The sequence below is a fragment of the Muntiacus reevesi genome, chromosome 22 (genome assembly GCF_963930625.1).
Source record: "Muntiacus reevesi chromosome 22, mMunRee1.1, whole genome shotgun sequence".
In the NCBI taxonomy this organism is placed as follows: Eukaryota; Metazoa; Chordata; class Mammalia; order Artiodactyla; family Cervidae; genus Muntiacus; species Muntiacus reevesi.
Genome location: NC_089270.1, coordinates 24,679,689 through 24,706,807, shown reverse-complemented (window position 1 = coordinate 24,706,807; position 27,119 = coordinate 24,679,689). Strand labels below are relative to the sequence as shown.

Below are 27,119 nucleotides of genomic sequence, written 5' to 3'. Positions count from 1 at the left end.
GTCCGAGGCTACTAAAGGCTACTTCTAGGTGGCAGTGGCTAAAATGACCCTGACACAAGAATCAAGGCCACGAGCTGAGGAAGAGATTTTCGAGAGCAGTGCTGTTCACACTGCAACCCACCAGGAAAACATGAAATCAACTTAGTGGGCGTCAAATCAGTATCTGAAGAGCAGAAAAAGAGCCAGTGTCGTTAAGTATTATTTTGTGAAGCGTACTTCGATTGTATCTGTGTGTACTAAATCATACGGTAAACTAGATTTCTTGGTGTCGGTAGTGATCAAAAATGTTTGAAAGCCCCTGTAGAGGATGCAAATCTCAAAACTGAGATTATACAGTTTCATGTTACTCTTTATTGTTTAGACCTTTATAGTAAGATCATGTCTAAAATTTCTATCTTTCTTTTAGCTACGAAACAACTAACTAAAATCAAAGTCTTGAACTAGAGAACCGAGGAGAAAGAGCCCCCTCCTGTGACCAGCACAGGGGTGACAATGATAATGAAAGGAGGGGTTGCCCAAAGGCAGGAAATATCTGGAAGAATTAGTGCTGCAATTTTTCAACTGCCTCTTCCCATAAGGAGCTTTTTTCCTTGTACTATTACCCTGTAGAACTAGCTTATGTTATAAAGAAAATCTGTCAGCTTTCTTATACTCTATTTTTTCCCTATCAACTAAGGAGTAAAAAAATTGGCTACAAGTGGTTAGACCTGCAGGTTCTCTTATAGGTAGGTTGAGTATCTAAAGAATTTATCTTCCAAACTAGGGCATTTTGGAGATAAAAGGTGGTATTCACAAAACAGGATACTATTTTGTGTTCTTGAAATCAACAAAAACCTAAGCTCCAAAAGAATGGTTGATAATGAAAACAGTTTCTTTTTAGCTATGGAAACTGAGAGAATAGAATACTGTAGTAAATATTAATTAATGGCTAGTTTTAATAGGAACTGTGTGATAAGAGATGAAGATTTAGCTTGCTAATTATTTATTATTCAGACTAATCTTGAAGTGAATTCAGTTTGTAAGCCTCACAATGATTAATAAGGAGGAGTTGAAGTAAGACAGGAAATAGCCTCAAGTATTCAGTGGGAGGGGAAGATCAGCTCCAAGTACCTGCCAAGTACTTGCAAAAGCTACACCTACAATTTAAATGATGTTATCCTTTAACTTTTTAGAAACTTGCTTGAAGTATGCAGGAAATTTTTTTAAGAATGAATTGATTTGACCAAACACTGTTTATAATTTAACATGTAGATATTTAGCACCTATCTTATAAACTGCTTTTAATTTTAAATGATTGCTTTGATTCCTCATTTTCAAATAAACCATTAAAAATTATCTAACTGATTATGTGTATAATAGTCTCTGGAAGCAGAACAGCAAAATTTAAACTCACCTTGTCTTCATACATCCTTTTGGCTTCCCTTAATTCAGAACGTAGTTGAGAAACAGTAGATTCCAGGTCACTGAGTTGGCGCATATACATTGAATTTTGGTTTCTTGCTTGCTCTCTAAGAAGGGTTTAAAGAGGGAATAAGAGCAAATAAGATCTAAGGCAGAAGGAAAAGAGCATGACAGAGGATGAGATGGTTGGATGGCATCACTGATTCAATGAACATGAACGTGGGTAAACTCTGGGAGATGGTGAGGGACAGGGAGGCCTGGTGTGCTACAGTCCACAGCGTCACAAAGAATTGGACATGACTTGGCAACTGAACAGCAAGAAGGGCAAATAGCAAACGAAGAGTAAGTGTGATACCTAAGGGCGCTCTAGCTTTTAGGTACTTCCACTAATTATTTAATACAGCCACTAGCCTTTTATCTTTCAAATTGGTTACTAAAGGTTTAAGTTAAAAAATGTTAACTGGGGACCTAATGAAACTTAAAAGCTTTTGCACAACAAAGGAAACTATAAGTAAGGTGAAAAGACAGCCCTCAGATTGGGAGAAAATAATAGCAAACGAAGCAACAGACAAAGGATTAATCTCAAAAATATACAAGCAACTCCTGCAGCTCAATTCCAGAAAAATAAATGACCCAATCAAAAAATGGGCCAAAGAACTAAACAGACATTTCTCCAAAGAAGACATACAGATGGCTAACAAACACATGAAAAGATGCTCAACATCACTCATTATTAGAGAAATGCAAATCAAAACCACAATGAGGTACTATTACACCCCAGTCAGGATGGCTGCTATCCAAAAGTCTACAAGCAATAAATGCTGGAGAGGGTGTAGAGAAAAGGGAACCCTCTTACACTGTGGGTGGGAATGCAAACTAGTACAGCCACTATGGAAAACAGTGTGGAGATTTCTTAAAAAACTGGAAATAGAACTGTCATATGACCCAGTAATACCACTCTTGGGCATACACACTGAGGAAACCAGATCTGAAAGAGACACGTGAACCCCAATGTTCATCGCAGCACTGTTTATAATAGCCAGGACATGGAAGCAACCTAGATGCCCATCAGCAGACGAATGGATAAGGAAGCTGTGGTACATATACACCATGGACTATTGCTCAGCCATTAAAAAGAATTCATTTGAATCAGTTCTAATGAGATGGATGAAACTGGAGCCTGTTATACAGACTGAAGTAAGTCAGAAAGATAAAGATCATTACAGCATACTAACACATATATATGGAATTTAGAAAGATGGTAGTGATAACCCTATATGCAAAACAGAAAAAGAGACATAGATGTACAGAACAGACTTTTGGACTCTGTGGGAGAAGGCGAGGGTGGGATGTTTCGAGAGAACAGCATGTATATTATCTATGGTGAAACAGATCACTGGCCCAGGTGGGATGCATGAGACAGGTGCTCGGGCCAGGTGCACTGGGAGGACCCAGGGAAATCAGGTGCGGGGGGAGGTGGGAGGGGGGATCGGGATGGGGAATACATGTAACTCCATGGCTGATTCATGTCAATGTATGACAAAACCCACTGCAATGTTGCGAAGTAATTAGCCTCCAACTAATAAAAATAATTGAAAAAAAAATAATAAAATAGAACTGTATAAAAAAAACCAAAAAACAAAAATGTTAACTGTTAAACATAGATGATGCATACACAGGACTTCATTTTACCATTTTCTCTCTGTATGACTGAAAATATCCATATAAAAAGTTTCAACATGGGAATGCAAACTATAAAATTATTTGTATGTTGCTAGTCAGTCAGTGAGTCATGTCTGACTCCCTGCAAACCCACTGACCTATAATTTATATATATTTACACACATGTGCATGCTCAGTCACTCAGTCATGTCTGACTCTTTGTGACCCCATAGACTATAGCCCTCTGGGACCCTCTGTCCATGAGATTTTCCAGGCAAGAATACTGGAATGGCTTGCCATTTCCTCCTCCAGTGGTTCTTCCTGACCCAGGGATCGAACCCACGTTTCCTGTGCCTCCTGCATTGGCAGGTGGATTCTTTACTACTGAGCCACCTGGGAAGCCCATCTACTACTGAGCCACCTGGGAAGCCTATCTACACACACACACACACACACACACACACACACATAGTGTGTGTGTTGTTTTATCCAATCAGTTGAAATGTAGACAAAAATTAAAACATCCAAACCCAAAGAGGCCCAAATACTTGCCATAATACTTCTGATATGGTTATAAAGTATTATCCATATGTTAAATAATCTTTTCTGTTCACTTGAATGTTAAAAAGTTTCACTTTCTTGTGAACTATTAAGCATTTTAAAAAAAGATCTTGGAGCAAAAATCAATAAAAAATAAAATGAAGATAAATAGCTATCAACTTCAAACCACCAGGACACACATACTGAATGATTTCCAATTGACTCTGGATACTGTTGGCTTGGCTCCGAGCACTGCTAGCTTTCTCGGTGAGTCCTGTTATTTCAGCTTCATGTTCACTTATTAACTGTTCAATCCTATAGAAAGAATGTGATGATCGTTATTTGATACAGATTTTGCCTGATAATGAATTATTCTAAAAATTAATGGTTTTCAACTCTCTCACATTTGGTATTTTGTTTTAGCTTTGTCTATATTATTCTTTTTATGACAAGTATCTAGCTCTGGGAGTTGGTGATGGACAGGGAGGCCTCGTGTGCTGCAGTCCACGGTGTCGCAAGGAGTCAGACATGACTGAGCAACTGAACTGAACTGATGACAAGTGTTTAAGTTAGATACAGAATCCTTTATCCAAATCCTTTGGGAGCCAGTCAGGCTTTGGAATTCAGAATTTTAAAAAAATGTTATCATGGTAAGAAAGAATAGTACTAAGTATCATGTGACGTCCCCAGAGAGATCTATGGAAGCTCTGTCTCAGAAGCCAGACATCACTAATGAAACGGTAGGTTTTTAAATATTCACAGTAAATCATGAAGACTATAAAAAGCTTTACATTAGTTCAGATTAGGTTTTGTCAACAAAACTGACACAGTACCTAACCTTGACCAAACTGTAGTCAGGTACCTCTTGGCACTTAGAGGCCTAGGCTTAGTGAGAATTTTGCTAAGTCAGTTTAGTGAGACCCTCCCAGCCCACGCCTCCTCCTAGTAATTTTCCACCCACTGACCCCCTCACCCTGCTTCTTGGCTATGAGTCCCCATTTGCCCATGTTGGACTGGGAGTTGAACCTCACCACTAATTCAAACACCTTTTGCAACAGTCTTGAATGACACCTTCCCTACTTTTCAAATAAGTGTCAGAATAAATTTTTCATTAACATGAGTTTGTTACAAATCTATGGGAAAAAAAAAATCTGTGTTTTAGAGCTTTTTAGATATTGGAATTGCTGATGAGAGATTGTAGACTTGTGCTATGATCTTCTATACCTCAGCCAGAAACTTACCTATCTTGATGTTGCTGAAGAAGTAGTTCCATTTTATTCTGTGATTCAGATTTCAGTGCTTCAAGCTGATCCTCTACCTGGTTATAAAAAAGAAATATTGACTGAGGAACTGGTAAATCTAAAGCTTGGAAAATATAGAGATTTTCTAACTAAAGGAATGCTTTAGAAAGATGCAAATAGAAGCAATACTAAAATCAGATACACTCTATCACTGTACTTTATTAAATCTTTTACAATGGTTATACTCATGAAACTATACTGACAAGTTAGCTCCCTTTATTAGGAAAGATCACTGTGGAAGTAACTTCCGCTATTTTAAAGAACAAAAATGAGAACTTGGCTTACTTTGAAGAGTTTTAAAAAATTATATGCCTTATACTATTGTCTTAATGAATTTTAATATAAAATTGACATAGTGTTCTCACCACTTACTGGAAATATCCTCCCTTTAAGATAAGAAATCTCTGTGTCTAATTCTCTTAGGATTTTACTAATAGCTGAGGCCATGCTTCGGGAGTGGATGGTAGACATGCTGTCATGTTCAAATACTTTCTTGCCTGAGGCTTCTTCAAAGTCAACTAGGACTGATCGGATTTCTTGAAGCACTCCCTCATGACTAAGCATCATCTTTCTTAGCTGCTCTATCTGTGTGCTGCTATCTTTCAGCATATCGTCCTTAAGGCATTTGGCAGCTTCAAGTTCATGAACTGTATTTTGAAGCTGATTTCGTAAATCCTCCTGGGACTGACTCTCCCTTCGTCTATGAAATAAATGAAAGAAAAGAAATAATATTGATAAAACTCAGATTCACACAAGTGATTTTACTCTAGAAAAAGTAAAACTTTAAAATAATTTCAGGTAACGAAGCCCCAACCTGATGTCAGCCATGGCATCTCTCTCCATCTGCATCTCTTGAAGTTTTGTTTGCAAATCAATGACTGATTGTCTTAAGTAAAACTTCTGTTTCTCATGCAATTCATTGCTCTGGAAAAAAAAGTGTCCTACAAATTAGTCTTCATCAGAGGAACATATTTCCTTATAGCTAGTAATTTCCAAAAATCTATATACCAATCATTTACTTTTTAAAAAAAATTGTGTGTCTTTTTAAAGAAATTACTAATATTTATTTGGCTGCATTGAGTCTTAGTTGTGGCACATGGGCTCTTCACGGTGGTGCGTGAATTTCTCTCCAGAGCAGAGGCCTCAGTAGTTGCAGCTTGCCAGCTTAGTTGCCCCAAAGCATGTGGGATCTTAGTTCTCTGACCAAGGATCAAACCCACGTGCCCTGCACAAAAAGGCGGATTCCTAACCACTGGATCACCAGGAAGCCCCTCAATTGTTTGTTCTTATGTGTACGTCCTTCCCCCTTCACCACTGTCTGGGGCCTAATTAATCATTTCTAACACAGATTTTTGGAATACCTCTGTCAATCCACTTACTTGATAACCAAAACATCATTTCTAGAACAAATCTGACTTATAGCTCAAGAAAGAGATAGGAATAAACTCTATTCCTGAGGATAGAAGTGGTTGAAATTGCGTATACAGAAAAGTCAACCTCCACCTCCAACTGACTTAAAAAACTTGGCAGCAGACAAGTACCCATTCAAAAATCAAGGTGTTTACTACAGAGAAATTCACAAAGATCTCTAAAATCAGGCACTGAGAGGTCTCCCAGAGAAACAGTTGACACCCCACCTAATTATCCCAAAGTAAAGCCATCAAGTTCTGCCCATAGACAGATTGTCAGCAGTTTTTTTTTTTTCTCTACTGTTCATTCTTGAGTATGAACGAAAATCCAGAAACCACTGAACACTTGAAGGAAGATTACAAAATAAAAGAGAGTGTAAGATGAAACAAATGAGAAAATGCCCATAAAAAAAGATCCAAAGAAACAAAAAGTGATAATCCAACAGTGGAAGGACATTTCCAAAAACTTGTATTAGACAGAAATTTGAAAGACATTTTTGCTATAAAGTAAGAATAAGTGAAAGTGAAGTCGCTCAGTCGTGTCTGACTCTTTGCGACCCCGTGGACTTGTAACCCACCAGGCTCCTCCGTCCATGGGATTCTCCAGGCAAGAATACTGGAGTGGGTTGCCGTTTCCTTCTCCAGGGGATCTTCCCGACCCAGGGCTCGAACCCAGGTCTCCCGCGTTGCAGGCACACAGGCAGACACTTTAACCTCTGAGCCACCAGGGAAGATAGGACTATGTCAAATAAGTGATCAGAGGAGAAGAAACGGTTCCTGGAAATTAAAAATATGGCTGCAAACTAAAAGGTTGCAATAGAAATGTTGGAAGTCAAGAAACACCCCTTTAAGTAGAAAAAGTAGATAAAATTTTTGAAAGAAAAAGAGATTTAGAGGTTCAACCCAGACAACAGGAGCTTCAGAGAGAGAGAACTGAGAACAGAGAGAAAGAAACTGTCAAAGGAAAAAACAAACTGAATCCCTCAAAGCCAGGAAATTAAAGACGCGTGATCCTCGGGAGAGAAGCTACGACCAACACAGACAGCATGCTAAAAAGCAGAGACATTACTTTGCCAACAAAGGTCCATCTACTCAAGGCCATGGTTTTTCCAGTGGTCAAGTATGGATGTGAGAGTTGGACTGTAAAGAAGGCTGAGCGCCGAAGAATTGACGCTTTTGAACTGCGGTGTTGAAGAAGACTCTTGAGAGTCCCATGGACTGTGAGGAGATCCAACCAGTCCATCCTGAAGGAAGTCAGTCCTGGGTATTCATTGGAAGGACTGATGCTGAAGCTCAAACTCCAATACTTTGGCCACCTGATACAAAGAATTGGCTCTTGGAAAAGACCCTGATGCTGGGAAGAACTGAAGGCAGGAAGAGAAGGGGATGACAGAGGATGAGATGGTTGGATGGCATCACCAACTTGATGGACATGATTTTTTAGCAAGCTCTGGGAGTTGGTGATGGATAGGGAAGCCTGGTTGCTGCAGTCCATGGGGATGCAAACAGTTGGACATGACTGAGTGACTGAACTGAACTGAAAGGCACAAATCTACACACCAAAAGGGCCCACTGAGTCCCTTTTGGGACTAGCACAGTGAATTAAAAAAACAAAAATCCACACCTATTTACGTTGTAGTGGAATTTCATATATAAAGTTTCCAAAGTTTCCAAAGATGAACCTCAACTAAGTAAAAAATATCATCTACAAATGAACAACAATCAGAAAGACATCTTCTCAGTCTCTGCAAGGGCACACAATATTTTCAACGGATTGAAAGAAAATAACTTTCAACTATATCCAGCTTAAGTCATTTTTAGAATCAAAAAAATTCATACAATGTATGTCCCATAGACTTTTTCTTAAAGTTTCTAAAGATTTTGTGTTCTGACTAAATGAAGAAATAAATCAAGAAAGAAGAAAAAAGAAAATAATAAATCCTGGAAATCATGGCTCCAACCAGGAAAGCAGTGATAATAATCTCAAGAAAATATTTTTTTAACTTTTTTTATAGTTATACAACAGACCTAAGAAAAAAACTCATCTAGACTAGACAAAAGAACTAAAGAGTCCTGGGTTAAAGGAAGGTATGATAGAAAACCCATATGATAATTTTTTTAATAAGGATATGATAAAGGTAAATAGTATAAAGGAAAAAGAAAGGCAATTGGGAACCACAGGAAAAACAAAAACTACACAGCAGAGGAAATATAAAAGGTCACGACCTGATTCTGCAGTTCACAATGCTTATATAGTCACTATAAGGTGAGACCCTCTATCTTTTTCTCTAACAGTCCAGGTGAAAGGCTAGAGTAGTCTGAACTTTGGAATGAAACAGTGGAAATGAAAACATACTTGAGAAATAAATATGAGGTGCACTGGGCGGACTTGGGAGTGAAGTGCATGTCAGGGAAAACGCAGAGCTACCAAGAACGAATCAGGCTTTTGCCCTCCGCAGCTGCGTAAATGGAGCACCACCCACAGCTAGAAGAAGGGTTTGGGGAATCAGAGATGTCACTGGAGTGGTGAGCTTATGGAGCCTGAGAAACCTTTCGAGTAGAAATGTCCAGGAGGAACACAGGGACACTAACTGGGTGTGGCGACCAGTTAAGAGGTCTGACCAGATGTGCAAACTGAACAGGCACTGACATATACATGGCAACAGAAGCCATGGGAATCACTCTACATGGGAATCACTGTTACAATCTATGGGGGGTTTTGCTGGAATAAGAAAACTGAAAAAGAATGAGCTGGAGGGAAGTTAGCAGAGTGTGCTTCCAAGAGACCTAACAGAAAAGAGTGCTTCAAGGTGAAAAGAACTGTCATGTGCAGCAGATGTTGTAGAAGAGGCAAGTAAGATAAAGAATGTAAGGCACTGATTAGATTTAGCATCAGTGCTTACTCTACTGTGGCATATCTTGTTACTATCATTTTCTATTTTAAATACCTCAGTCATAAGACTGTAAACATGCACATAAAAAGGAGGACATCTTTTCCATCTCTATATATCCAGTACCTAGTATAATATCTGTTACATGGGAGGTTTGTGATAAATATTATGTCTCCAAATAACCCTGTTATTTACTTACTGATTCAACTATTAACAATTTACTGGGAGCCAGTCAAGTGTCACACACTCTGCCAGAGGACAGATGTGGAAAATTAATTAAGGCATTATTTGTATTCCTCATTGGTATTTCTGTGCTTCACCTATCTATCTATCATCAATCCATCTCTATTAGTGTACCTATCATAAAGTATTCTCATTGTTTGTTTATATGCCCCCTCCCTTCGAGACTATGAACTTATGAGTCCTATCTTATTCATCTTTGCATCCTCTGTACATAACACAGTGATACCTCTTTTTCAGCACTTAATAAACTTGCAGAGTTCTTAAGTGTTTACACAGTCTGATGAGATAGAACAATGCACTGGTGAATACAATAAAAAGCACTAACAGTACAACAGACATCTGCACAAGGAGCAGTAACTGTACAGAGGAGAACATGCCTACTGTGTCTAGAGGAAAGATTTCAGAGAAAAATGCTTGAGCTGAGTCTTAACTGAGAGTAAGAACTGCCAGGTAGACAGGTAGAGAAGGGGGAATGATCTGGGCAAAAGCATGAGGGTCTAGAATTGTATAATACATCTAGGGAAGAGCATGTAGCTTGATACTGCTAGAATGGAGAATATATATAAAGAGCAGGTAGCAGAAGAGGCTAAAATGCACAGGGAAAAGTTGGATTACAAAGGCGTCTGTGCAAGTTTGACTCTAAGCTATAGACTGCCCAGATCCAACATGCAGTTGTAAAGCTGACTAAATCCAGCTTGATTCTACATAAGGTCCACTTGAAGTTTTTATGGATTAATTTCTAAACACTATTTAGCTATCACGTATACACACACATCTAAAATCCGATCCTCTACCACTGCTTTGAAAAGAAAAACCTGCTTTCATGATAGCAGCCCAGCAGGCTTGAACCAATTATTAATTATAATTATAGCTGAATGTCATTAAGCATAACACATTGAGCTATTCAAGTTTCACTAAGATTACACCAAGAGCACAGCAAAAGAATCAATTTGCAACTCACTTCATTTAGTCTTCTCTGCAAATCTTTGACTTGATGTGAATATTCTTCCAAAACACGCTCAATGTGTTCCTTTCCAGGGTAAGGAATGACTTTTCTATGAGAATCAAGTTCCACTTCATATTTAGGGAAAAAAGGAATTTGTGTTATAGTCCCAGTTGAAGATGTGTTTTCAATTATTGTCCCACGAATAGATGACATAAAAAATGGACTTGAAGAACCTAAATATTAAAGAATTAACCAACCAGTTAATTAACTGAATAAATAATTTTGTGGTGAACAATTATCCCGGGTGATGTCCTTATTGAACCCTGAAGGAGCTCAAGGTCTCATGGGGAAAAGAGACAAGTGATAGTCGCTCTGAGAGAGGAGGGCGCAAGGTACAAAGGAGGAGGAAAGGAAGGAGGGGGCAGTTTTACTTGCTAGTGATCAAGTGATACTTGTGTTGAATGAGCCCTGAAACAGCCATGACTATGAAGTAACGAGCCTGTATTGTAACTCAGTATGTATGAAGTAACTAGTGTGTGTGGTAACTAGTCTGTAGAGTAACTCTTTGGTACTATATCTGAATTCGAGTTTTCAGTATGAACTTAAAAAAAAAAAATCTAATTCCAAGTTTTAAGACACTGAACACTCCCAAACACAGTGTCACTTCAGTAGCAATAGGCACATGAGATCCTGGTGTGTGATTACTATTTCCTACTAAAAGGAACCAGGGCTCCTTAGCAAATGGCTGATTCCAGGTCTGGTGGAACAGGAAAAGTACAGTGTGAGTTACAATTAAGAACCACTATCTTCAGCAGGCAGAAAAAAGTATTGTAGGAATAACAGAGTGAGAGTGCTAGAAGATAGCAGGCTGGATTCCAGAATCCCAAATGTTCTTGGCAATAAGATCCAAGATAGGAAAGTGAGTAGCTGTTAGCAGTTCAGTCACTCAATCATGACCAACTCTTTGAGACCACAAGAACTGCAGCACACCAGGCTTCCCTGTCCATCACCAGCTCCCGGAATTTGCTCAAAATCATGTCCATCAAGTCGATAACACCATTAACCTTCTCATCCTCTGTTGTCCCCTTCGCCTCCTGCCTTCAATCTTTCCCAGCATCAGGGTCTTTTCCAAGAAGTCAGTTCTTCCATTCAGGTGGCCAAAGTATTGGAGTTTCAGCTTCAGCATCACTCTTTCCAATGAATATTAAGGATTGATTTCCTTTAGGATGGACTGGGTGGATCTCCTTGCAGTCCAAGGGACTCTCAACAGTCTTCTCCAATACCACAGTTCAAAAGCATCAATTCTTTGGTGCTGAGTCTTATGGTCCAATTCTCACGTCCATACAGGACCACTGGAAAAACCATAGCCTTGACCAGACAGACATTTCTTGACAAAGTAATGTCTCTGCTTTGTAATATGCTGTCTAGGTTGGTCATAGCTTTTCTTCCAAGGAGCAAGCGTCTTTTAATTTTCATGGCTGCAGTCACCATTGGCAGTGATTTCAGAGCCCCCCAAAATAAAGTCTCTCACTGTTTCCATTGTTTCCCCATCTATTGGCCATGAAGTGATGGGACCAGATGCCATGATTTTAGTTTTTTGAATATTGAGTTTTAAGCCAGCCTTTTCACTCTCCTCTTTCACTTTCATCAAGAGGCTCTTAGTTCCTCTTTGCTTTCTGCCATAAGGGTTGTGTCATCTGCATATCTGAGGTTATTGATACTTCTCCCGGCAATCTTGACTCCAGCGTGTGCTTCATCCAGGCTGGCACTTTGCATGACGTACTCTGCACAAAAGCTAAATAAGCAAGGTGACAATATACAGCCTTGACATACCCCCTTCCCAATTTAGAACCAGTCCATTGTTCCATGTCTGGTTCTAACTGCTGCTTCTTGACCTGCATACAGATTTCTCAGGAGGCAGGTAAGGTGGTCTGGTATTCGCATCTCTTTAAGAACTTTCCACAGTTTTCTGTGATCCATACAGTCAATGGCTTTGGTATAGTTAATAAAGCAGAAATAGATGTTTTTCTGGAATTCTCTTGCTTTTTTGATGATCCAGCAGAAGTTGGCAATTTGATTTCTGGTTCCTCTGCCTTTTCTAAATCCAGTTTGAACATCTGGAAGTTCTTGGTTCCCATACTGTTGAAGCCTGGCTTGGAGAATTTTGAGCATTACTTTGCTACCATGTGAGATGAGTGCAATTGTATGGTAATTTGAGCATTCTTTGGCTTTGCCTTTCTTTGGGATTTCAATGAAAACTGACCTTTTTCAGTCTGTGGCCACTGCTGAATTTTCCAAACTTGCTGACATACTGAGCGCAGCACTTTCACAGCATCATCTTTTAGGATCTGAAATAGTTCAGCTGGAATTCCTTCACCTCCACTAGCTTTGTTGGTAGTGATGCTTCCTAAGGCCCACTTGACTTCTCATTCCAGGATGCCTGACTCTAGGTGAGTGATCACAGCATCGTGATTATCTGGGTCATTAAGATCTTTTTTTGTATAGTTCTTTTGTGTATTCTTGCCAACTCTACTTAATATCTTCTTCTTCTGTTAGGTCCACATCACTTCTGTCCTTTATCGTGCCCATCTTTGCATGAAATGTTCCCTTGGTATCTCTAAATTCCTGAAGAGATCTCTAGTCTTTTCCATTCTATTGTTTTCCTGTATTTCTTTGCATTGATCACTGAGGAAGGCTTTCTTATCTCTGGATGTCTTTGGAACTCAGCATTCAAATGGGTATACCTTTCCTTTTCTTCTTTGCCTTCTGCTGTACAGATCAGAATGATTGAGTAACTAGAGTACAGAGGCCATGCATCTGAGACCTTAGATGGATCATCCATGAGGACAATGATGCTGCAGGATGATGGTGTGCCTGGGGCAGGATGGCAGTCCATGAGCTAAGCCCCCATGCCCCCACTGGCTGAGGGATATCATGCGGGTGGGGAGGTGAGCAACGGGAATGAGCAGGGTGGATGGGTCTAGTACGATGGAGGTGCCAACAGCATGAGCATCCTAAGAAGCAGAATTTTTATGGAATAAGTGTGTGAAGACAAAAGTCTGTAAGCAGACGAGTGGAACAACAGACCTGTGATTCAGAATGAACTCTGGCTGCATTCTTTCAGATGAGAGAGACGAGAAGGGAAAGCAGGCAGGGTTGAGCAGTCACTGCCTGACCGCCACAGAGCCGCTTCCCTGCCGTGTGCTGGGGAGACCATCCTTCCAACGCCCCGTTCCCAGCGCGTTTCCTGGGAGGTTCACGATGGAAGGTGCTGGCGAAAGACCAGAAGGGCGAGGCGGGGAGAAACTGAGGGACTCTCCCCTCTCCTGCCTCAGACGGGCTTCTGGCAGTGAGTGGTGGGTCCGTCTCCAGCAGGCAGCCCCGTCCGTGGTCCCAGCTCCTGCTTCTACCCACGCCTTCTAACAGCTCCTACGCTCAGGGTCCTTCTGGCCCAGAGGCTGGTAGCAGCTTCCTGCTATGGTTGAGCTCTGTGTTCTCTCATCTCCCGAGAACCTTCTCGGCTCTTCCAACACCTGTCTTATAAATTCCCTGTGTTAAGTGCCACCTATTTATTCCACCAGTTTCTGTCTTCCTGTCTGCTATCTGCTGACTGACATAATTCTCATCAGAGTCGATGGGAGGCCTGAACTAGAACAGTAGCCGTGGGAATGGGGAGGTAAAATGCATTCCAAAGACATGTCTGAAACTACAGAAAGCAGGATGTTGTACTTGATTGGATGTGGTGGGGAGAGATGTAAGGGAAAAGCAGTCAAAATGATGCAGAATTGGGGCCTGGGGCAGACCAAGGAAGAGAAGGCATTTAGAGAAACGGCATGTGCGGAAGTGCCTCAACATGGAAACAGTCTTCAAACCAGAAAATAATGTAAACACGTGCTAAAATATAGACATGCTATTTTTAAAAGATTAAACAACTTCTTCCTTATAAAGCAGAATTATAAATAATCTGGTAAACATTCATGAACAAGGTCTGTGACCTGCACAGTTAAACTAAAACATACTAAAAAACAGTGGCTTGAATGAATATTATGAAGGCTGCTTAGTTCTAAGTTTCTCCCATTTTTGTTTCATAAAAAACACATACCTGCATTGGATGGGATGCCACTGCTTGACAAAAGATGTTCATTTTTGGGTTCACAAGGTTTTTGTTCCATGTTAAATATTTGCTACCTCTTCTTAGAGATCTTGAAATATGAATGCTTCCCTATTTAGTTCTTTTAGTTCTTATCTATAAAAGACAGGGATTTAGTCTTTATTAATAAGGTACTATGTGAAAAAAGTTCAGAGAGGAGGAAATGACTATATTCACATTTGAAATTTAATAACAGGTTTTCACCAGGAAAATATTTACACAAAAATATTTTATTATTACATCAAATTAATAAGTGAACAGAATCTTATTGTAAAACTTGCTGATTTTAATGGCCAAGTGGTTTATTAAAGATAACCCGAAAATAAGAAACACTTTTAATTACTATATTATTAGCACTCTAATCTGGGGCAGACTTTTTTCTCTTCTTATGTCTCTCTCATAAGTTACATTGTCAAATAATGAAAGAAGGCACTTTCTCAGAAAGAAGTCACAAATTATGAAGAAAATTCAAATTAGAAATCATTAATAAAAGGTAATGGAGGAGGGCATGGCAACCCACTCCAGTATTCTTTCCTGGAAAACCCCATGGACAGAGGAGCCTGGTGGGCTACAGTCCAGGGGGTCACAAACAGCTGGACACAACCGAGTGACTGAGCACAATAAATGGTAAAAACTTCCTGGATGTCAGACAGTGCTCATAATTTTAGATCAGGCCAAGAGGGGACTTTGGGGTTTGAAGAATACTGATAGAGGCCTGATTCCAAATCTCCTTATCCTCTGAATATCCATAAAATCAACAACAGAAAAAACCCAAATAGAAGCACATGGGCTCCAAGCCCTCAGCATTCCCAGAAGACAGAGAACGCCACAGCCTTCAAATTATCTGTTAGCAGAGGGAAATTTTTTTCCAAAAGTGCTCCCATACTCTACGGACCAGCACTATAGGCCTGTGGGTGCGGACAGCAGGAGAGGAGAGGAGAGGCTGAAAAGGAGCAGAGGGCCCAGAGGAAGCACAGGGCCGCCCCCAGAAGGCGAGCAGGAAGAGCCAGGTCACTGAAGGCTGGAACACGACAGTCTCCAGCTGCGCAGTTAGGGCTTGAAAGTGGGTGGGCACCAGGAGCATCTGCCTCAGAGAAGAGTGTTTCTGAGGGAGACTCAGGGTATTTCCGGGGGAGATCTGGTCTCCCCTGGAGACATCGCAGGAAAGGGAAGACGGAAATGAGGCAGGAAATGTTAGGAACCAGCAAAAGCAAAAAGAAGCAAGATACGCCAGTGCTCCTTCTACCCTTCCCACCTAATAATCCCCTACCATCCATACAAGAGAATGCCCGGAAGACAGCTCTCTCAGACCAACAGTCCTGTCCACGAAACAAACAGAAATAGTTAAAAATAGATCACATCCATAATCCATACAAAACCTCCACAAAATATCAGAAAATGTGGATAAAATCTTTTCTGCTCATAAAAAGTCCTCCAAACCCTCCCCAACAACAAACATGAACTCAAAGAAAGCTGTAACACAACACTCCAAACTGAACTAAATATTCTCAAACAAGCATTTGGGAATAATGAAAAGTCACCCTTGAGTAAGAATCATAAAATGTAAGAACATAAGAGGACAAGAAACAAAGAAAACAAGCAAGGCATCAGGAAGAAATGAAATGAGAGTTGCCTGAGGTAAGGAAAGAGAAGAAAAACAGAATTATATCAGAAATGAAGACCAAATTAGAAAGACCAGAGAATAAACTGCAATGTAAACTTAATAAAGGCACTGAAGGAAAACAGGAAAACAACCAAGAGGATGAGAATGGAGATAAAGAAGAAAAGGGGGTTGGAGAAGAAGTGAAAGAAATGGAAGACAGGCAAAGGAGGTTGAATATAATTGGTGTCCCTGAAGGAAAAAAGTCCCAAAAATGAAATAGAACTGTTATTTAAAACTGTAATCCAAGGAAGCTTCCTAGAAATAAACGAAGACCCAAATCTATACATTTTTCATACTAAGGAAAATCAGCCAAGAATGATTAACTTTGAAACACATCCTATTAAAACAACATTAAGATGTTAAAGATTATGAAAAAAATCCTTAGGGCCTTCAGGCAAAAAAGATGAAGTAATTTATAAAGGCAAAAAGATTAGAATGGCATCAGATTATTCAAAAACAACATACAGAGCAAGGCAACAGAAGAGAAGCATTTTCAAGGAATATAAGGAAAGAGAAAGTACAAACCAAGCCTATTATATCCAGCCAAGATCAAAAGACACAGAAGCATGGAACAGCAGTTTTGAATGTGCCAGAACACTGTAAGTAAGTGCCCCTTCTGAGGAATCTACCAGAGGGAGTGAAGCTTCATCCAACCAATAATGACCAGCAAACGTGGCAACATGCTAACAGCTGGTGTAAATCTTTGGTTTTTCCAGAGGTTTTAAATTTTTCAAAATAAAATTTGGGAAAAGGGAGGGCTATGTTTTAAAAAAAGATGACTGGGAACACTTTTTGTGAACATTTTAAATATTCAATTGTAGAGTTGAGACCAAAACATGAGAAGGTTAATGGCACTGAAAAATAATATATAAATATTATATGTGTGACAATAGAGAACAGATACAACTAAAGATGGGAAGAGAGAGTAAAAGGGAAATAGAGGGCCACTGGTTGTAAAAGATACCATTTAAAATTGACAAAAAGCAAAAGGTTAAATAAGAAAAAAAGTTGGAGGAGTTATGGGTGTAGTATAGAAAGCATTAAGGCAAAGGTAACAACTAGAATAAAAATAAAAATCTTAAATGCCAAAAGAATTTAAAAAAAAAAGAACACCAAATAAACACATTAATATAATACACACAGTAATTATACCACAAGTAATAATGTAATAACAATGAGACAGAATTTAGACCAACACAACAGTCATGTCAGTAAATCTGAAAGGACTTGACTATTCAAAGAAATTTCAAATTAGCTCTTAAAAAAATTCAACTCTGTGCTGTACATAAGAGGACACTAAAAAGCACTGACTTGAAAAAAAAAACAACAAAACATTTCACATAAAGTGACACCATGATCTGCTAGGCAAATGAATGCAATAAGAAAGCATGGGGGACCATGCTATCCAAAGCAATCTGCAGACTTAATGTGATCCCTATTAAAATTACCTGTGGCATTTTTCACAGAACTAGGACAAATAATTTCAAATGTATATAGAACCATAAAAGACCCAGAATTTCCAAAGCAATCCTGAGGAAAATAAAACAAAGCAGGAGGCATACCCCTCCCAGACTTCAGACAATATTACAAAGCTACAGTAGTCAAAACAGCATGGTATTGGCTGCCCACCCCCCACCCCACCCCCGCCACAGACATATGGATGAATGGGACAGAATAGAGAGCCCAGAAATAAGCCCACTCACCTATGGTCAATTAATCTTTGACAAAGAAGACAAGAATATAAAACTGGAAAAAGTCTCTTCAGCAAGTGGTGCTGAAAAAGTTGGACAACTGCATGTAAATCAATGAAGTTAGAACACATCCTCATACTATACACAAAAGTAAACTCAAAATGACTTAAAGACTTAAATATAAGACATGACACCATAAAACTCCTAGAAGAGAACATATACCAAATGTTTTCTAATAAAAGTCATATCAATGTTTTCTTAGGTTAATCTCCCAAAGCAACAGAAATAAAAGCAAAAATAAACAAATGGGCCCTAATCAAACTTATAAGCTTTTGCACAGCAAATGAAACTATAAACAGAATGAAAAGACAACCTACAGACTGGGAGAAAATATTTGAAAATGATGAGGCTGATATAGGATTAATTTTCAAAATATACAAAGAGCTCATACAACTCAATAACAAAAAAGCAAACAACCCAAAAGATGGGCAGAAGACCTAAATAGACATTTCTCCAAAGAAGACATACAGATGGCCAACAGCATATGAAAAGATGCTTATCACTAATTATTAGAGATTTACAAATAAAAACTACAACGAGGTACCACCACACACCCATCAGAATAGCCATCAATAAAAAGTCTACAAATAAGAAATGCTGGAGAGGATGCAAAGAAAAGGGAACCCTTTTACACTGTTGTTGGGAATATATATTGGTACAGCCATTATAAAAAGCAGTATGAAGGCTCCTCAAAAAATTAGAGTAGCCATATGATCCAGCAATCCCATTCCTGGGCATATATCCAGACAAAACTAATTCAAAAAGATGTGTGCACCCCTGTGTTCATAGCAGCATTATTTACAATAGCCAAGACATGGAAACCTAAATGTCCACTGAAGATGAATGGATAAAGAATGTGTGTGTGTGTGTGTGTGTGTGTGTGTGTGTGTGTGTGTGTATACACACACCACAATTTAATACCACTTGCAGCAACATGAATGGACCTAGAGATTATCACAGTAAGCAAAGGCAGTCAGAAAGAAAAAGACAAATACCATATGATATCACTTATATGTGGAATCTAAAATATGACACAAATGAGTCTGTATCAATGAAACAGAAACAGACTCACAGGAATAGAGAACAGACTCACGTTGGCCGGGGGAAGAGCACTGGGAGGGAAGGATTGGGAGTTTGGGGTTAGCAGATGCACGCTATTATATATTCAGTGGATAAACAATAAGGCCCTATTGTATAGCACAAGGAACTATACTCAATATCCTATATAAGCTATAATAGAAAGAATATGAATATATAGACGTATGATTTTGCTGCACAGCAGAAATTAACACAACACTGTGAATCAAACATACATCAGTAAATTTTTTTTAAAAAAAGCATGGGTTAAAATCCTGATAACCAGGCCAAACTGTCTTCAAGCCAAAGGGTATTAAATAAGACAAAGGGCACTTAAGTTAAAAGCTTCATTCCACAATAACAATATAATACCTCTGATTCTGCTGCTGCTGCTAAGTCACTTTAGTCGTGTCCGACTCTATGTGACCCCATAGACAGCAGCCCACCAGGCTCCTCCGTCCCTGGGATTCTCCAGGCAAGAACACTGGAGTGGGTTGCCACTGCCTTCTCCAATGCACGAAAGTGAAAAGTGAAAGTGAAATCGCTCAGTCCTGTCCGACTCTTAGCGACCCCATGGACTGCAGCCCATGAGGCTCCTCTGTCCAAGGAGTTCTTCAGGCAAAAGTACTGGAGTGGGGTGCCACTGCCTTCTCCGCCTCTGACTCTATATACCATTTAACACAGCAATCATTTAGATAAAACATAAATTACAGGAAATGGAATAAGAACTAGAAACAGTAATAATGAGAGGCTTTAACATGTCACTCAGCATGAGAGAGCTCAAGCAGCCAAAAATAAGTAAGGATATAAAAGATTTAGAAATAATCACTAAGGTAGACTTTGTAGATATACATTGAACACTATATTTTAATAACAGAGAATACACCTTCCTCTCAAGTACACATAGAACATTCACAAAACTCAATCATACTCTAGGACACAAATAATAGATTAGCAGCTTCCATAAACAGAAATGACAAACATCCTCCTCTGGTCACAATGCAACATGAGAAAGTAAAAGTAAAACCCCAAAAGCAAAAAAGCCTTTCCACTTAAAAATTAAAAGGCTTTGTATTAATAACTTTTGTGTGAAAAGAGAAATATAAACAGAAATTTTAAAATTTCTAAAACAATGACAATCAAAGCACTACATATCAGAATCTGAGATATATTAAAGCTATGCAAAAAAGAAAATTCCCAGCCTTAAACACCTATTTTAATTTTTTAAAAAAGCATGAAAATAAGTGAATTAGATTTGTAACACAAAAAGATTTCTAATACAAAAAGGGAGGGGGGAATATAACAAAAGCACACGGTAGGACATAATAAAGACAAAAGCTACTGCTGCTGCTAAGTCGCTTCAGTCATGTCCAACTCTGTGCGACCCCATAGATGGCAGCCCACCAGGCTCCCCGTCCCTGGGATTCTCCAGGCAAGAACACTGGAGTGGGTTGCCATTTCCTTTTCCAATGCATGAAAATGAAAAGTGAAAGTGAAGTCGCTCAGTCGTGTCCGACTCTTCGAAACCCCATGGACTGAAGCCTTACCAGGCTCCTCCGTCCATGGGATTTTCCAGACAAGAGTGGGTTGCCACTGCCTTCTCCGAAAGACAAAGGCAGAAATTAAGAAAACAGAAAAACAATAGATCACATTAATGAATCAGAATCCTAATTCTTTAAAAAATAGATGTAGGTAAGAACTATCAAAATGATGGAAAGAGGAATATTACACAGAACACACTGTTCATCATTTTTACAATGCAAGCATTGTATTAAAAGTTAGTTTTAAAAGCTTCTGAGCTAAAAAGAATTCTTGCTGTTGAACAGATTTCGTTTTTATTACACTCACAGTTTTGCCTTTTAGATTACTGAGGTGCCATCTGTCAAAACAATGATTAAATTCTACCTTAATATGTTTGTACTATCATTTTTAGGAAATAAGTGGCAGGTAGGGAAACATTCCATAAAGAATTATAACAAATGGAATGTTACTCAAGATTGCTAGGCAATTTAAATGTTCTAAATAGAAGAAATTGCTATTTGGGGGGGGGAGAAAAAACCCTCTCATTTAAACAAGTTTTATCATGAATATTTGCTGTTTAACTTAGCTTACACACTAAAATGATATATCTGGTGATTCTTCAGGATGGTAAAAGTAAGAAAATGTAAATTATTGAGTAATGTTATTATCATAAATTAGAGATAGATCCAAAGCATGAAGGAATGAGTAGGGCAGGTGGAATCAAAGCCCAGCATTAGGAGAACATACACTAATCCACTCTGCTTGAAAGCAGATGCTGGGCTATCAAGAAAGAAACAGAACCTACAAGCAAGATAAGCAGAACGGGTAAGTCTATTTGCCAGTGCTGCTAGTTATTTTATGTATATACTTGAGAGTAATGAAATGTCTTTTAAAACTTATTTGTAATCTAGATTTTCACTGTTTTAGACGGACCAAATCATTAAACTGGTCAAATCATTCAGTATTTATTTTCATTGCATTGTAAGAATTGTAACCTTATTCCTATTTTCAGGCATAAAACTTCTTAAATTACTAAGGATTTCTGGAAAAAGAAAAAAATTTTTTTGTCTCAGTAAGTCATGAAACTGTGAAAATGCTGTACTTTGTTGATTTGCGGATCAAAACATGAACTTACACGTGTTTGATTTAAACCTCTGAGAAAAGCACACAGATGAGATCTTGGCCTCTTCTAGTATGCCCAAGATTTATTGAGAACAATTCTGCCTGGTTTAAAATTATGAACAAGTTCACACTGAAAGATGACTAAATTTCTGACAAGTAATAGCTAGGTAAGGATTCTACTCTTGTTATTTAATTGGAATGTTGCAGAAAAGGCCTTAGAAACTACAGACCACAAAAAGTGGACTTTTGGAGGAAAATAAGGTTATAGGCTTTAGTTTTTGTTACACAGTTGAGCCAAGGGACTTAAAACTATCTCCTGGGTTTTCACCTCTTCTCCTTGGCTCCCCAAAGCTGTGGTGACTGTACACCTATGCCTTCCCTAATGTGACCGCGCTCACCTTGATTTCTTTCTGTATGGCTATGCTGGGTATCCTGTGACTATGATAGAATGTGACTGCCTCCACAGTAAGCTGATCCAGAATCCATGATCTATTTTGATCTGGAAAGATTACTTACAATGTGGGCTTCCCCGATGGCTCAGTTGGTAAAGAATCCACCTGCAATGCAGGAGACCCCGGTTTGATTCCTGGGTCGGGAAGATCCTCTGGAGAAGGGACAGGCTACTCACTCCAGTATTCTGGCCTGGAGAATTCCATGGACTGTATAGTCAGACTTACTATCCTGTTGCCTCAATCTATAGGAAACTAGCATGGGGGCTGCCGTCTATGGGGTCGCACAGAGTCGGACACGACTGACGCGACTTAGCAGCAGCGCTACATACTGGAATAGTAAACCAAGAATAACAATACTGTTTTTGAAATTTAAGCAGTATATACCAGCTCACTTTCCCATAATAAATGGCTATATCTTTCTGTTTATTTAGAAAGAAGGTATGTTTCATATATGTCCTCTAACAGAAAAGAAAGTGGGTTCAGGATACACTGAATAAACTCAGGGAACATTATAATGTAATACAGAATTAAGCTACGTAAGATTCTACATCACCAGTACATGAGACCATTTTGGAAGGAGGCAGCCCAGAAGAAAAACAGAACTTAGAATTGTAATTCTGCCCTTTGTCACCTTGAAAGCATAAGCAAATCTATTCACATCTCTGAGCCTCAATTTCCACCATTACTAAATGAGGTTACGGGTGTGTCTTCTAAATTTTTTTAAGGAGTGGAAGCCTTTCGTTGAATCTTCAGACACCCGACTACACACACCCTCCTCTCTGCCCTCCAAATACCTTTATGGAATACAGAAGGCTCTACTGATCAAAGTTTGAAAACCACAGAGATAAACCCATTATAACTTTATTATCTTAGATATTCTAGCCTAGGCATTGATCAAGTTTAAGACCTCAAGGTCTAAAATTAGTTGCAGATATAATAAATTAGTGTTATCAGTTTTATTTCGTCACAATTCTTAAGTATAACCCATAGTAAAACAAGAAATACCTTTAAATCTGGATATTCTTATTTTCACTTAACCTATCAACACCTGAAAAACAGAAAATATTTTAAAATCTGCTTATTAATATATACAGTACTTCATTATCTAAAATTTATTATTTTCAAAAAGTTCAACTTGCAAGTTCGTTTTCATCACTTAAGATCTTGACAACACTTAAAATATGTACATACAATAGCTACAACAAAAGTTCGAATTCTTCTTCCTTTGGGTTTATCTTGTACATGAAAGTATTGACATTTTAAATTTACACCACTTAAAATGGCACCTGCGGCCCTTATCTACACTAAGTTTACACACAGAACGTGGTCAACCATATGCTCCCTATTTTGCTGGACTCAGTTGCTCAGTCGTGTCCAACTCTTTCATCCCAGGGACTGTAGCCCGCCGGGCTCTGTCCATGGGATTCTCCGGGCAAGAGTACTGGAGTGGGTTGCCATGTCCTCTTCCAGGGGATCTTCCCACCCCAGGGATGGAACCCAGGTCTCCAGCATTGCAGGTGGATTCTTTACCATCTGAGCCATCAGGGAAGCCCATGCTCTCTATTAGTCCAACGCTAATCTTGTTGTATATATCAACATTCCAGACCCAACCTTTCTCCGGGTACCTCCAAACTAACTTAAATAGATCCCCTGAATGTCTTCTGACCATGTAAACTGCTTTTCACTGCTTGGAGATGCTTTGACCAGGTAACAGCTCTTGTGCTTGGTTAGAAAAGTTACTGAGTAGAGGAAATTCTATCTATAAATTAGCAATAGGTCTATAAATCTTAAGCAATGGAGCTGAGAAAAACAACTAGGAATTTTGGAATATCTCAGTGGCATCTAAGTGAGCAGCTGCCTTTCTGGAAAAATGAATGACAACACAAATATCAAATCATAATGTAATAACCAGTGTTATATATCATTTAACCTCAATTGAAAAAAACGATGGTGTTCCATGTGCAGAATGAGGACTAATGAACAGAAGTAAAGGGAGCTCAGAGTGGAGAGGGACATTCTAAAAACTGAAGCACCTTCAATATATACACAGTGGACCTCCTTGTGAGGTGTTCAAGCTGAAAGTGGGTGAGCATTTGTTGGGATGACAACTGCCACTAGCCTTCCTCTCGTGGCAGAGTGTTGAACTAAAAGAATTGTAAAATCTTCTCCAATCTGGACATTCTATGATTTCATATGGAGAAACTTCAGCAAAAAGATGACCCCAAATACAATGACTTCTCACAGGCGATTCCAGTCAGCAAAGCCAGACAGGGATAATTCCACTGCTTCCAGAAAATTTCATGCTTTGTTGTTAAAAAAAATTGAGGGGGCTCTAGATTCATCTTTATCCCAAATCTGGTCTCTTTGCATTCCTACCTAACCTATTTCCTAGGATGTTCTCAGATAGTGATACCATAAAGCCAGCTTTCCAAGTCAGACATTTCAGTGTCTTCATCCGTTATTCATTTATTCAGACTCCACCTTCTGTTGAGTAATACCTTTTAACTCAGTGAAGGAGACTTAAATGTGGTCATAAGTTATAAGGAAGGAATCCTGGCTTTGCAGCTTAGTTATTTTTAGTCCTACTGTATTCTTTCAAGCTTTAACCAACTCTTACTAGACCTGCTACAAAATCTCTCACAATGATCCTTCTAAGTTTCAGTTTCTTACAATCTTACTTTAACATCAGAGCTATTCTGCCACAACTTGCTCAAAAACGACAGCTTAAACTAAGACTAGCCCTCAAAGCCCTTTACGATCTGGCCTAACCAACCTCTCAGCCTCATCGCCTTCATCTTCACTCCCCTGACACACACACTGTGTCCATTCAAAGCTGTGTCCTGAGCATGTCCTGCTCTTTCAGGACCCTCCTTTATTTACACTCTTTTTTTCCTCCTTTCTTCCCTGAAAACCCGTCTCCAGTTTAGATTTCAGGGAAGTAGAGAAAGATTCAAAACCATGTAGCTGATAGCAATATACACTGATCCAGCCTTAAAATCAACGTTCTAATAATAAGGGAAAGAACACTACCCAATGCCTCTGAAAGATATAATTTGATGTGGGGAACTGTATTTGGAGGACATGCTTTCCTCACTCTTCCCACATCAAAAGTAGTAAAATTTAATTAAATCACCCATGCATATAAAACACTTAGCACAGGGCATGGTACACAGTAAGCCTCTGGTAATTATTAATTGCTGTTGGTAGCATTTTGATGGTTTACAGTGTATTGCCACTATGAATAGTGCCTCTGTAAATACTAGAGAGAGAGCTTTTGTAAGATCATGACCAATCAAGTTTCTGCCCTTGTGGATCTTATATTCTAACGGAGAAAGACATTAACAAAATGAATCAAAAATATAGTTTTGGAGAGTGGTCAAGTGCAATGATGAAAATAACATAGAGTAGTAACACAGAGTTGAGGAGTTGAGGCTCCTTAGTAGTCAGGGAAGGACTTCCTGAAATGACATGTGAGCTGAATGACAAAAAAGTCAGCTCTGCAGAGGACTGGGGAAGATCCTAAGAGGAAGTACCACACGAAAAGGTCTGGAGATAAGAAAGACTACGTGTTCACTGCCTGCCAGGGAGGAGGCTAGTGGAGCATGCACATAGCCTGGGGAGAAGGGGAGGTCTGCTTGTAGACAGCCGGCTGTGTACTGTGTCCAAAGAAACACTGTGCTTTTTAGGAGTTCCTTTCCTAAACTATCTTGAGAAGTTGCTGGTGAGGCTGGCTGGTTGTAGAATTCACGGGACCTTGAAAAAGCTACACTAAGGACTTGGAGGTTTATTCTAATTGCAAGGGAAAGCCATGGAGCATTTTAACCAGAGGTAGATAATCTTCCAGCGGCTGGGTGGGAAATAGGCTGAGTAGAAACAGCGGTCAGTTTTGAAGCCACTGGAGTAGTCCCTGCAGAGGAATTAAACCTTAACTCAAAAGTAGGCCGGTGATCAAAAGCAGATTGGTGCTGGGGCTGGGAATGGAGACTGACTACGAATGGGTACAAGTGATCTTTTTTGGGTGATAGAAATGTTCTAAAACTGAATCATGGTGACTTAATAAAAATCATTGGATTTTATACTTAACATTGATGAATTTTATGGTAAGCAAATTAAACCTCAAAAAAGCAGTTCAAAAATAAAGCAGACTGGCTACTCTTTGTACATTTCTGTAATGCTTTGTGGAGTAAGAACAGGGATGCAAATTAGCTGCTTGGGATCCAGAAGTCAATCAATTAAATCTGAACACTTTTTTTTCCCCTGCATCCTAATCCTAAATATTGCTAAGTGTCTTAATTTCAAGATAAATAGATATTGCTTTTAACTTCCTTATGGAAGCACTTTAGCATTGCCTCTTTTCTCCTGGATTGAACCCAGAACTCAATTTCCAGGTGTCTGCAACTCTCATTTGATATACGCATGATAGATATCCAACATCATCTTAACTAAGGACCAAACCTAAGTCATTTTGTACCTATATTCTCTTAACCAGAGCAAATGTAGTGATATATTAAAAGAAACACAAAGAAAGCTCAAAGAAAATTGCTTTAGTGCTAGACCATCTCTTCCTAACGCAACTTATTTTCCCTTCTCACCAAATTCTCTGTTTAAATCTTTTCCTTAGGATGTACAGGGTTCAGGAAATACTCAATGGTCTCCACTACAACACCTGCCACTGCCCCAGCTGGAAAGCTTTAAAATATTCATCAATACAGGCCTGATTCTATGTGACTTATAAGCATAACTGTATGTATTAGTTTCATATAATCACCATAACAAGTTACCAAAAGCTTGGTGGTTTAAAACCATAGCCATTTATTCTTTCACAGATATGGTGCCAGAAGTTCAAAAGCAGTCTCACAGGGCTGAAATCCCAATACTGGCAGGGCTATGCTCCCTTCAAAGGCTCAAAGAAAGAATCCATTTCTTGCCTCCACCAGCCTCTGGTAGTTGCTGGCATTCCTTGGCTTGTGGCCACATCACTCTAATCTGT

At 39.1% G+C, this 27,119-nt stretch overlaps 1 protein-coding gene across 6 annotated transcripts in view; it reads right to left on the bottom strand.

Moving 5' to 3' along the window:
• Nucleotides 1-27,119, bottom strand: part of CCDC158 (coiled-coil domain containing 158) — a 75,706-nt gene that overhangs the window by 46,983 nt on the left and 1,604 nt on the right. For 3 of the 6 annotated variants that reach the window (XM_065914163.1, XM_065914164.1, XM_065914165.1), the window contains exons 2-7: nucleotides 23,135-23,177; nucleotides 14,496-14,639; nucleotides 10,409-10,626; nucleotides 4,845-4,921; nucleotides 3,808-3,918; nucleotides 1,394-1,508 (exon numbers count right to left, since the gene is read on the bottom strand). In XM_065914163.1, coding sequence (XP_065770235.1) covers nucleotides 1,394-1,508; nucleotides 3,808-3,918; nucleotides 4,845-4,921; nucleotides 10,409-10,626; nucleotides 14,496-14,565 — 591 coding nt within the window. In that variant the 5' untranslated portion in view covers nucleotides 14,566-14,639; nucleotides 23,135-23,177. Of the gene's footprint in view, nucleotides 1-1,393; nucleotides 1,509-3,807; nucleotides 3,919-4,844; nucleotides 4,922-5,276; nucleotides 5,605-5,718; nucleotides 5,829-10,408; nucleotides 10,627-14,495; nucleotides 14,640-23,134; nucleotides 23,178-27,119 lie in introns of all 6 variants that reach the window. The other 3 variants (XM_065914162.1, XM_065914161.1, XM_065914166.1) reach the window with 2 other exon arrangements.